At 50.4% G+C, this 12,049-nt stretch overlaps 1 protein-coding gene across 1 annotated transcript in view; it reads right to left on the reverse strand.

Moving 5' to 3' along the window:
• Window positions 1-8,929: 8,929 nt before the first annotated feature.
• Window positions 8,930-12,049, reverse strand: part of IHH (indian hedgehog) — a 7,273-nt gene continuing 4,153 nt past the window's right edge. Inside the window, exons 4-5 of the mRNA XM_010861294.1 lie at window positions 11,519-11,584; window positions 8,930-10,407 (exon numbers count right to left, since the gene is read on the reverse strand). Coding sequence (XP_010859596.1) covers window positions 9,702-10,407; window positions 11,519-11,584 — 772 coding nt within the window. The 3' untranslated portion in view covers window positions 8,930-9,701. The remainder of the gene's footprint in view (window positions 10,408-11,518; window positions 11,585-12,049) is intronic.

Genomic DNA, 12,049 nt, shown 5'->3' on the forward strand with positions numbered 1-12,049 from the left:
AAGTGATGGGACCAGATGTCATGATCTTTGTTTTCTGAATGTTGAGCTTTAAGCCATCTTTTTCACTCTCCACTTTCACTTTCATCAAGAGACTTTTTAGTTCCTCTTCACTTAAGCTGCCATGGCCCTCTAAAGTTGCTGGGTGTGGAGAGAGATTGATGACACCCCCCAGCCTGAAAGGGCTTCCAGGATACAACATTGTCTGGGGCTGGGGAAGACTGCAATACAATTCAAAGGAAAGAGCTCCATTCTGCCTGGGACCCCTATAGGGTTTTCTAACTCTCCTGTGCCAACCCAAAGAACCTGTTCAACTTGCTCCCTCATTGTCCGCTGCTGCTGCCACTGCTGCTAAGTTGCTTCAGTCGTGTCCAACTCTGTGCGACCCCATACCAAGTGGTAAATAGGCATAAGGCCAACAGTAGGGGGGATGGAGGGAAAAGGACATGAGGCTTAATCCCAGAAGACTAAGTTCAAGTCCTGATTCTACCATTTAAGAACTGAACAATTTGAGGCAAATGGTTAAACATGTCAGAGCCTCACTTTCCCCATCTGTAAAAGGGGGCAAACAGGGGCAGTATTCAAAATACGATTGGTACAGTATGCATACTTACCTATGAGAATGGATACCAGGGAGCCTTAAAGCCAGAGCTGGGTCCTGAGAGCCCATACTGTGCCAGCCTTAACCTTTCAGGTGTTAGGTTGTGAGATGTGGAGAGCAGCCACAGTAGTGGAGAACTCAGTCAGTGACTATCCGCTAACTAGTAACAAAGTGGGTCTCTCCCAGGTGGCTCAGTGGTAAAGAATCTGCCTGCCAATGCAAGAGCCTCAGGAGACTCGGGTTCGATCCCTGGGTTGGGAAGATCCCCTGGAGAAGGAAATGGCAACCCAGTCTAGCATTCTAACCTGGAGAATCCCAGGGACAGAGGAGCCTGGGTGGGCTACAGTCCATGGGGTGACAAAGAGTTGGACACGACTGAGGGCACCCACTAACAGTACTTCCAGATTTTAACAACCAGTAGAGCTACACAGGATAATACTGGTGTATTGGCTGCAAGTGAGACCTGAGGATAAATCCTACCTTACCAGCTACTGTATATGTGGTTATTTATTTTAAGCCAAAGCTTGGAGTCTCTCTCTCATTCCTCCTTGTTGGTACCTACCACCATGTCTGACTGCTCTCTCCCTCTAGTCTGAGCAGGCTCCTTTTCTGCACTATCTCCCAGCTGTCTTCCTCAGCACCATCTCCTATAGGCTGCCCAGCTCCACGTCCTTCTGGCCAGAACCATGGACAGCTCCATCCTAGGCCATCCCCTTCCTCCTGCCTCCTCTCTCCTCTTCCCCCACCCACACCAGTGCAGAACCCTAAGGCATGATTTGAATGCAGATCATAGCTGAGAAGACAGTACCGTGGAGTGGTTCAGAGCAGGCTCTGGAGTTAATCAGACTGGATTTAAACCCCAACTCCATCAGCCCTCAGCTGTCTTATTCCTTCATTTCTGTAAGATCCAGCCTCCTCTTCCATAAACAGCAAGAACTTCTAACAGCTGCCTCAAAGGTCATGAGGTTTAAGTGTGATAAAAGGTTTACAGAATTTAGCACAGAGCCTGACTCATTATATGTTTTGAATAAATGAAGAACACCATTATTCTGTGACTTTCCACCCTATTTAATTCCTCAAACCCTTTTCCAATCCCTATCTGGCTAGAGCCCTCTCTCAAGTAAAGATATTATAGCATGACCACCAATTTAGTGTTAACTGGCTTCCTTTGGTTGTGGAAGTTGACTTGGACTTAGAGATGGTAAGGAAGCCTACATTTTTTGGTCCATGAGATTCTCTTTTATTAGTTTTTTTTTAATTAAAAAAATTTTGAGTTAATTTTAGATGTGCACAAGAATAGTGCAGGTGGTTCTCTAAAACCTTTCATCCAGCGTCCTCCTAGGTTAACCTCTTACATGACCATAGGACACTTATCAAAAAGAAGAAATTAACATTGATATAATAATACAATTAAGAAAAGTATAGAATTTATTTGGGTTTCACAAGTTCATCCAGTAATGTCCTTTTCCTGTTTCAGTATGCAATCCAGGATCCCACCTTCGGCATTTCCTGAATCTTTCCTTGTCTTTATGATCTTGATTCTTTTGAAGAGTACAGTCAATTATTTTGTAGAATATTCCTCAATCTGGGTTCGTTTCTTATGATTAGAGTAAGATGTGCATTGTTGGGAAGCATAACAGAGTTATAAGCCCTTTTCAGCGCATAATATCAGAGGGTACACCTTGTCGACATGTATTACTGATGATGAGCTTGATCACTTGACTAGAGTGGTGTCTGCTAGGATTCTCTACCATAAACTGCACTTTCCTCCTCTTTATTAGATTCTGAACACACCTATCTTTTGCCTCTCTAGAATTAAGCGTTCAGAACCAAGAAACCTATCCATCTATACTCTTTCAAGCACTCCATGGAGAAATACCATTCCCTATGACCTGCCTGTTCACCTTCCTCTGAGTTTTACACACACACACACACACACACACACACCTTTACTTACTTATTTATCTTCGGCAATGCCATGCAGCTTGTGGAATCTTAGTACTCTGACCAGGGATGGAACTCAGGCCCTCAACAGTGAAAGGGCAGAGTTCTAACCACCTAAAATGCAGAGACCACCAGGGAATGCCCAGAGTAGCTTTCTTACATTGGGCATTCAGAGGCATATGTTAAAAACCAGATGCAGACACAGAGGGAGTTGATGAGGGTAACAGTGCACTTCTCAGTTCATTTTCATGGACCTTCTTGTCAAGGCCCTGTAAGCATCCAACCATCCATGGGAACGTCCAGCCCCTCTCTCAGGTCTGGCCCCAAACTTCGAGCACTTTCTTCAGCATCTAACATTTGGGTTTTTAAAACTTCTAGTAGCCTTCCTTTTAACTGTGTATAACTCCTTGCTACCCACTAGCCCACATGCGGAAACTCCTTTCCTTCCAGAGGCTCTCCACTCCTCCAAGTTTGCTGTCACCAGAGACCCTGCTACCAGAGTAGGTATGGAGCATTCTTTCAACCAGTTGAGTGTGGAGATGAGCTTATCCAGCCCTTCCCTTTGTCTCTATCTGCTCCAACTTTATCCCGTCAGTGTGTCTTCTCACACTGTCCCTTTAGAAGATGAAGAAGCACCACCCCTCTCCCAGCCTCATGCACACTTCATTTTTTAAAAAGCTGTCATGTAAAAGTGTATTAAAGGCTTTGGAAAGCCTCCAAAATTGTCCTCACCAAATCCCATCTCCTCTTTGCATTTTGTTCTGGTTACCACTGCTGTGTAAGAAAGCACACCAAGATTCCAAACAACCATTTTATTTTGCTTGTGATATTGTGGGTTGGGAATTCAGGACAGGCTTGGCCAGGCAGTTCTCAATTGGACTCTCCCATGCCATTGCAGTTAGGAGTTGGCCAGGGCTGCAGCCTCCTAAAGGCTCCACTGGACTGGACATCCAGGATGGTGCACTCACACAGCTGACAATTGATACTGGCTGTTGGCTGGGAGCTCAGCTAGGCGAGGGCTGAGAACACCTATCCATAGCCTTCCCAACTTGGCAAGTTCAGGGTAGATCCAGACAGAAGCTATATGGTCTTTCCTAACTTAGTCTCAGGCCAGATTCAAGGGGAGAGGACTGTCAAATAAATCATGGACATATTTTAAACATTGCCACTTGCATCAAAATGAGATCCTCTCCATGGGGTTGCAAAGAGTTGGACACAACTGAACAACTAACACACACACACACACACACAGCATCTAGAGTGTTGTTTTTCCAGGACCACCCTCCTGGAGATTCTTGGCCACCCCTAGCCCCATCAGATCTTTTAGATGAAGGCTGGGAGTGCATTCCTCTCCTTCTGGGGTGGGTAACTCGTCAGTTCCTATCTTTCTCAGTTTGCTGCTGCAGGGGATCTGAATTCTGCTCTGGAATGTGCTGTGTGACCTTAGGAAAGTAACTTCACCTCTCTGGGCTTTTGTTTCTTCTCTGCCAGAAAAGAACTGAGAATAACCTCACTTCACATAATGTTAGGGTTTTAAAAGATAATATAAAGAGCAGAGGCATCCCTAGTGGCTCAGAGGGTAAAGAGTCTGACTGCAATGCGGGAGATCCAGGTTCGGCCCCTGGGGTGGTTGGCAACCCACTCCAGTATTCTTCCCTTGAGAATCCCATGGACAGGGGACCCTGGTGGGCTGTACAGTCCATGGGATCGAAAGAGTTGGACATGACTGAGCAACTTCACTTTCACTTTCATAAAGAGCAGAGCTAGCAATTGATGCTCCTGATTGTGGAAGAAATAACTGCGGGCAAGTCATTTTCCCTCTGGGACATTTCATTTATTTCTCTCTGAAATGGGAGGTAATTTCCTTATCCTGCTTACGCATGCATATGAGAGGGGTCTTGAATGGACTGCAGGAGGAGGCCAGCCCAGAGGTTGAGGTTCCCCAACTCTGGTGTGGGTGGGAAGGTCCCTGCATCTAGGCCCTTCTGGGGCAGAAGAGATGTGCGTGCATGTGTGCGTGCGAGGCAGCCTGGGTGTGGCTTGAGGCTTGCAGGGTGGGGCCGTTATCTGTCCCACCTGGCCTTATCAGATCTGGGCTGGCCGAAGCTTGGCCCAATGGAACAAAGAGGCTTTGAGAACTAGGCTGGGGTGTGGGATGTGGGCCCAAGCTCCAGGAGGCTTGCTGTACCCAGGCGGCAGAGGGCATGGGTTGGAAGAGCTGCTGCCACCAATACCTGCCAAAAAGTTTTCCTGTGGCAGGGACACCTTCTCAGGTGGGCAGCAGAGCCTGTGCTCCACACTGAGGGCCTCCATTCCTTCTTTGGGGTGTTTTCTGCTTCAGCACTTCTCACCAGGCCTTCACCTCTGCCCCTTTTATGGGGTGCAGTGTTTCTCCTCCCCTACTTCCATTCCCCTCCTGGCACCTTTAAGCCCCAGTCACACTGGCTCCTAGTCCTTGAGCATGCCCTACACTTCTCCTCCACACACCCTGCTCCCAATGATCCATCCACCTCTTCTTGCCCAAATCATTTATGCCAAGCCCCAAGCCACTTCCAGGAAGTCTCCAGACATTGCACATCCCATCCTTACCCCTGTTTATTTCTCCCCACTTCTTCTTGTGTGATGCTGTAGGAACTTCTCTCCAAATTGTCACCACTGGCAGAACCTGTCTGAGCCTGGCAGAGACTCAGTCCAGTTGGGGCCAGAGTTGAAGGTTGTACAAGTTGTACACTGCACAAGGACTGGGCAGGCAAGGGGGCGGGGCCTGAAATCCAGACATTCTGTGAGCTCAGTGCCCTTGGTGTGAGACTTTCTCCTAGACAGACTTCCTGGTGCCAGGCCAGAAGTGTTGCCTTTTCTAGTTGGATCTCCTGAAGGGGCATTTTACTAAGATTTTTCATGGCGGCTCAGACAGTAAAGAATCTGCCTGCAATGCAGGAGACCCAGGTTTGATGCCTGAGTTGGGAAGATCCCCTGGAGAAAGGAATGGCTCCCCACTCCAGTATTCTTGTCTGGAGAATTCCATGTACAGAGGAGCCTGGCAGACAATACTCCATGGGTTGCAAACAGTCAGTCACTACTGAGTGACTAACACTTTACTTTTTCACTCACCTATTTCCACTTCCTATCCTGGGGCTGCAAGTGCTAACAGCAGGCCTGGTCGCCTAAAGGATTGTTGCATTGGCTCAGCCTTTTCCAACACATCTCCGCTCACTGTCAGAAGCCATTCCGCAGGCAGCCCCTACAGGCAAAAGTTGGGGGAGAGCAATGACCACTGTGGATGCAATGGCCTTCAGGGCTGAGCTTAGGCCTGTGAAGAACAGCAGGCGTGGGACCAGTAGCTCCCTGGGTCTGGGCGGTATGATTGACCTTCCTCTGGGCCTCAGCATCTTAAGGAGGATAAGCAAGCTGGTTCTGGTGGGAGGAACTGGACTATCGCACTGCAGAAGTTAAGGATAACTTTCCAGGCTGACTCTACTCATCCAGCTGGTACCATCACCACAGTTCTGGGTCAGGATTCCCTGAAAAACTGTGGGGCCTCACCTCTATCCCAAGGTTGGTCTTTCCAGGGTCTGGATTCAAAGTGCTTTTCTGAATCTCTGCAGCCATCTCTGAAGATAAGTGTATTTCCTGAGGAAGCTCTTTTAGAACAGAAGGTCTAGGGACACCAAATGGCTCTGTGTCTACAGGACAAAGTGTCCCCAGGCCCCATAAGAGGGGCAGGTAGGCCTCCCATAAGGGAGAGCCTCAATCTCTCTTTCACTCTCTCCCCCACCCCATGCAAAATTTCTGTAAAAGACAGAATGTGCAGATGAATGGACCAGAGCCTCCTGACCTTGACCTTTTGTTTCTCACTGCAAATGTGTTCATAGATGTTCTGGTTCCTGTGACCTGGTCTGTGAGTGTCTTCCACAAAGCGACATGTAGTCCACTCCAAGTGGCCTGACAAAGTAGATTTCCAGTCCTGAAATGCTGAGCATGCCTTCTGGAAAGGACCCAAGTTTACCAAAGGAAAAGCCTCTGGTGAGAATAGTGGACCTGTGAACCAGATCAGTTCAGTTCAGTCAGTCATTGTGTCCAACTCTTCTCGACCCAATGGACTGCAGCGCGCCAGGCCTCCCTGCCCATCACCAACTCCCAGAGTTTACTCAAACTCATGTCCATTGAGTCGGTGATACCATCCAACCATCTCATACTCTGTCATCCCCTTCTCCTCCCCACTTCAATCTTTCCCAGCATCAGGGTCTTTTCTAATGAGTCAGTTCTTCGCATCAGGTGGCCAAAGTATTGGACTTTCAGCTTCAGCATCAGTCCTTCCAGTGAATATTCAGGACTAATTTCCTTTAGGATGGACTGGTTGGATCTCTTTGCAGTCCAAGGGACTCTCAAGAGTCTTCTCCAACACCACAGTTCAAAAGCATTAATCCTTTGGTGCTCAACTTTCTCTATAGTCCAACTCTCACATCCATACATGACTACTGGAAAAACCATAGCTTTGACTAGATGGACCTTTGTTGGCAAAGTAATGTCTCTGCTTTTTAATATGCTGTCTAGGTTGGTCATAACTTTTCTTCTAAGAAGGGAATGGCAAATCACTTCAGTATTCTTGCCTTGAGAACCCCATGAACAGTATGAAAAGGCAAGCCAGACGCCTGGGTTCAAATCCTGCTTCTGTCATTTGCTGCATCATCTTGGGCAAGTTACTTAAGCTTGCTGTACCTCTGTGTTCTCATCTGGAAAATGGTAAGAATATAGTATATACTGGGCTTCCCAGGTGGTGATAGTTGTAAAGAACTCTTCTGCCAGTGCGGGAGACATAACAGATGAGGGTTCAATCCTTGGGTCGGGAAGATCCCCTGGAGGTGGGCATGGCAACTCACTCCAGTATTACTGCCTGGAGAATCCCATGGACAAAAGATTACTGTATCCCTGGTAGGCTACAGTTCATAGGGTCACAAAGAGTCAGACATGACTAAAGCTACTTAGCATGCATGCATAATATATACCACATAGGGTTGTTATGAAAATGAAGCGGGTGCTACATGTAAAGCACTTAGAACAATGTTTGGCAATGGTTAGTCTTCACGAAATGATTAGCAGTTGTCATTACAGCCTGTGGGAGCCTCTTCCTCTCAGATGACAGTCTCCAGAGCAATGAAGTTTTCTCTAGAGTATTCCTCCATGGAAGTGGGGATAGTAAGGTAAGAGTCAGGGCAATCATCCCCCCACCACTTTCTGACAGAAATCTCTATCAGAGGCTAGAACCTGCCCAGGGGTGTGCTTTCACAACTAGCTCTCCACAGTCAGCGGAGCCCTAACTTGGTAGCGTATGCCAATTTCTATGGTGTAAATATTCCCACTATGGCCTATTTCAACTGCTTCAGAGTATTCCTGAATATTTAACAATTTTATCGATGGACATGGGAATCTCAGCTGGTCTATAATGAGTACAGAAAAACTTGCTGTGGGATGCAGAGACCAAGAAAAAATGAAGACAGGGGTCATCCTGTTTTGGCAATAAACTGGTGTCCTTCCGACTAAGCAATGTTTCTCAAAGTGTAAGCTATGGACTATCTGCCATATTTGGAGTATTTGTAAAAATAAGTTCCTAGGCCTCGATCTGGATCTTCTTTTTTTTTTTTTTTTTTGCTGAGCTGGGTCTTCGTTGTGGCACATGGGCTTTCTCAAGTTTGGTGTGCACCATGGTGGCTTCTCTTGTTGCAGAGCATGGGCTCTAGAAGCTCAGGGTTCAGTAACTGTGGCTCACAGGCTTAGTCACCCTGAGGCATCTGGAATCTTCCTGAATTAGGGATCGAACTCGTGTCCCCTGCATTGGCAGGCAGAGTCTTAATCTACTGGATCACAAGGGACATCCTGATCTGGATCTGTTAAAGAAGAATCCTAGAAGTGGGACCACAAATCAGGATTCAGGCCCTGAGAAAGACCAGAATCAGCAGGGAAGGCACCTTAACTAGGGCCAGGCAAGGCCTCTGCACGCTGACCCCAAAGTTCGCCTAAACACAGTTAGACCAGAGAAAGAACTGATCTAACAATTCCGTGATAACTTTACTTATCTAGAAACATCTCCTTGTTTCTGAGTAAAGGGGCTTTCCCTACTTATTCTGGTCTTTCTAGGGGCGTGAGTCTCTAACTTTTCACTGTGGATCATGAAGAGATTCTGTAGAATTCACATCTGCCTTGCAGCCCATTCTGAACAGCCCTCTGTTGCGACTTGGCAGACCTACTGGATGAGAAAGGGCCTGCAAAGAGGGTGGGAGCGCTGAAGGTTTTGTCTTTGGAGGAAGGTGCACACAGCCCTGGATGGCCCCACCCACGGTTCTAGGCTAACAGTGTATCAGCCCTACTTGGTGTCCTGGACTCCAGGGCTCTAACAACTTAAATAATTTTTATTACAAAAGGAAGAAAAGACCAAAACATCCCCAAATTTTCCCATGGGCTTCCCCCTCGGTGCCAATAAATAAGGTGGGGGAGACTGACCGGAGGAGGGGGTAGGGGTCATGGTTCAGCAGAAATGGGAATGTATAGCCTGGGCAGAGGCTGGGCAGGACATCCAGCCCACTGCCCCTGTCCTGGGCACTGTGATCACATTGGCTGGAACACACAGCTCTGTGTACTGACAGCAACAGTCTCCATATGTGTCCCGAGGAGTGTGGCCAGAGAGGAAGGTCATGCCTCAGGATGGCCAGGCTGGCTGCCCTATCCTGCAGCCTGCTCAGTTCTGGGCAGCATTGAGTCCAGCCAGCTCCCTGCCAGCTCCCAGGGAATCTAGCAGCATCAACTGAGGTGCAAGCCCACCCAAGAGGGGCCTAAGATGGATAGAATGGGCCCTCCCCACTGGGGGAGGCAGGAATGAAAAATCGTAGTGAGGGCTGGCTGGGTTGGGACCCACTGGCCTCAAGGATAGAAGGAGAGACCACTCCCCCATCGCCAGCTCAGCTTGCAGCTTTGTCACTACACCAAGATGGGGCTGGGGGACACTGGCATCGTCCAGTACAAGTCTCAATGATGTATCTTTGTGGTGGAGGAGATGGTGGGAACCAGTGTCCCCACTCAGGTCCCTTCCAAGGCCAATGCCCTCCTGGTGGGGAGGCCTTTGGACCCATGTGGGCAGTTCTGGGAGGGCAGTAGAAGGATCCTTTCAGCTCCCTGCCCCGGCCACGCCCAGCGAGTGGAAGCTGCCCTCTTCCAGCAAGAGACGTCCCAGGCGGTAGAGCAGCTGGGGGTACCAGTGCACACCCTCCCCTGGGGTCCAGCTGCCCCACGCCAAGCTGTGAAACAGTCGCAGGGGCCAGAAGGCCAACTGAGCCAGGTGGTGGTCAGCCACAGCCGCAAAGCAAGAGGCCACCACATCCTCCACCACCAGTGTCCCATGCCTCGTTAATGGGGCGTAGGCCCCCAGGGCCACGTGCGTGGAGACAGCTGCCACTCTGGCAGGCTGCAAGCCTGGCACCCCAGCCACCAGCACATACTGGCCAGGCTGCACTTGGCTGGCAAACGTGGCTCGGAAGTGGGCAGCTGGCTCAGTGTGATTGTTGGCTGTGAAGAGGAGGTGGGCGGGTGTGAGTGCCAGGCGGCGCGGGGGATCCTGGGTCTCGATGACCTGGAAGGCCCTCAGCCTGTCCGGCTCACGATCGAGGAAAATGAGCACGTCGCTGAAGGTGGGGTTCCCATCCTCCCCCATGGCCAGCACTCGGTCTCCGGGCCTCACAGCTGACAAGGCCACACGTGCCCCGCTCTCCAGGCGCACCTGGGCTCCAGCAGGGAAGCAGCCACCTGTCTTGGCTGCGGCTGAGTGCTCTGTGGGAAGAAGGGACATGAAGGCATTACTGGGTGGAGTTTGGATTCCCAGTCACTGCAGTCCTCCCCAGCACAGCCAGAGGTGCCCCTTGCTCCCAGGCTGCTCCCCCATCACCATGTCATGTTCCCTGCCCCCCACTTTCTCTGCAGCTTTGAACCCACCCCCAGCCCGCAGTATGATCTGCCTTCCTCCCTAGTCTAATGCTTTGCTCATGAGAGGAGCATATTGAGGCTCCAAGCCCAGGGAGCATGAGGGAAAGGGTCCTTCGGAAGCCCAGGTGAAGCCCTCCCCCCGCCGCTCCCAATCCTGATAAGACTGAAGCAGTCAGAGAGGCTGAGGGTCAGCTGGGTCAGGAAGTGGCCAGCTGTGACTTGACACCCCAAAGCTGCAGCCTCGAGAAGGTAAGTCACTTCATGCTTCTGGGGTCTGGATGTCCCATTATTTCTCACCCATTTTTCAGATGCTCCCCCCAAATTGTCCTCTTGGACTGACATCCCAAGTTCTATGCCAGAACTGGCCCTTGGCATCTATATACCAATAGAGAGGAGGGCCAGTCAGTGGCAAGAACACAGACTCCTGGGGAAACTCAGAGTGAATGGCCAGGCCAGGGTGTAGCTCAGTGGCCAGGATGAAATCACCATCTTCAGTTCATGTGCTGGGTCCTTGTATAGGGACAGGACACAATGGCATCAGTGGGTGGGATGCAAGATACTATTTGGGAGTCAGTAGTAATGCAGGGAAGTGACCCCTCTGGGAGCTGGCATCGGGCCTGTGTTTGCAAGTGAGGGGTCGATGTGACTTGAAGTAAATATAGTTGACAGGGAAGTGCAGAGGGGAAAGGTCCGGATGGGGTCACCACTGTGAGCCTGGTGGAATGAGGAACAAAAGAGAGCCTGGTCTCAATGTGCCAGGTCTGTGAGTGTGATCGCTGCATGGGGCCAGCATGGAAGGCTGAGCCTGCAGTCAGGGGACCCCGCAGGCAGTCCACACAGGAACCATGTAAAGCATCCATGACGGGGTTCAGTGCACGTGGCAGGGATGCAGACAAGATTCGAGGGAGGGGGCGAGGTTCCAGTGCCTGCCAATTCTGATCAACAAAGCGGCCAATATGGGAAAATCCACTTTATTAAGTCCATTCTGTTTATTCTTGCCCTCACGGCTGTCCTTGCCCCCCAAAGTCCAGCTTCAGGGCCCCGGGGAAGAGGTCAGGGACGCCTGCGCCCCTTGAGAGGAGCAGACATAGTGCCTTAAAAGGCCTGACCTGCAGCCAGGCTGTGCGTTCTGAACCTCTGGGCTCCTGGCTCCCAGTCAGTCATGCTGATGTCTGGGCACAGCCTGGCCCCTGGCCCCACCCCCACCTCCCAGTTCTGCACCACTCTGTATGGGGAGGCCGTCTCTCTGTCAGCCTGGCTTTCTCCATCTGGCCAGCTTGCTCTGTCTTGCACCATTTGCAGCAGGCTCTGGACTGTGGACCGCCTGGTCAGCACCCAGCATCGCTGGGACAGGACCCTGTCTCCCTAGGCTCCTGCCATGACACTATTAGGCACGGGTGGAGCAGGTGGTCAAGAGCAGCAGGGGGGAGCGCCGCTGACGTCCTGGTCCCCGAGGTCCCCGCCTCCATCCCTGGGCGGGCCTCTTCACCTTCTTGGCTCCCGCTGGCCCAGCGCCGCCTGCCCACGCCCTGCGGC

The sequence above is a fragment of the Bison bison genome, unplaced genomic scaffold (genome assembly GCF_000754665.1).
Source record: "Bison bison bison isolate TAMUID 2011002044 unplaced genomic scaffold, Bison_UMD1.0 scf7180017864471, whole genome shotgun sequence".
Classification (NCBI taxonomy): Eukaryota; Metazoa; Chordata; class Mammalia; order Artiodactyla; family Bovidae; genus Bison; species Bison bison.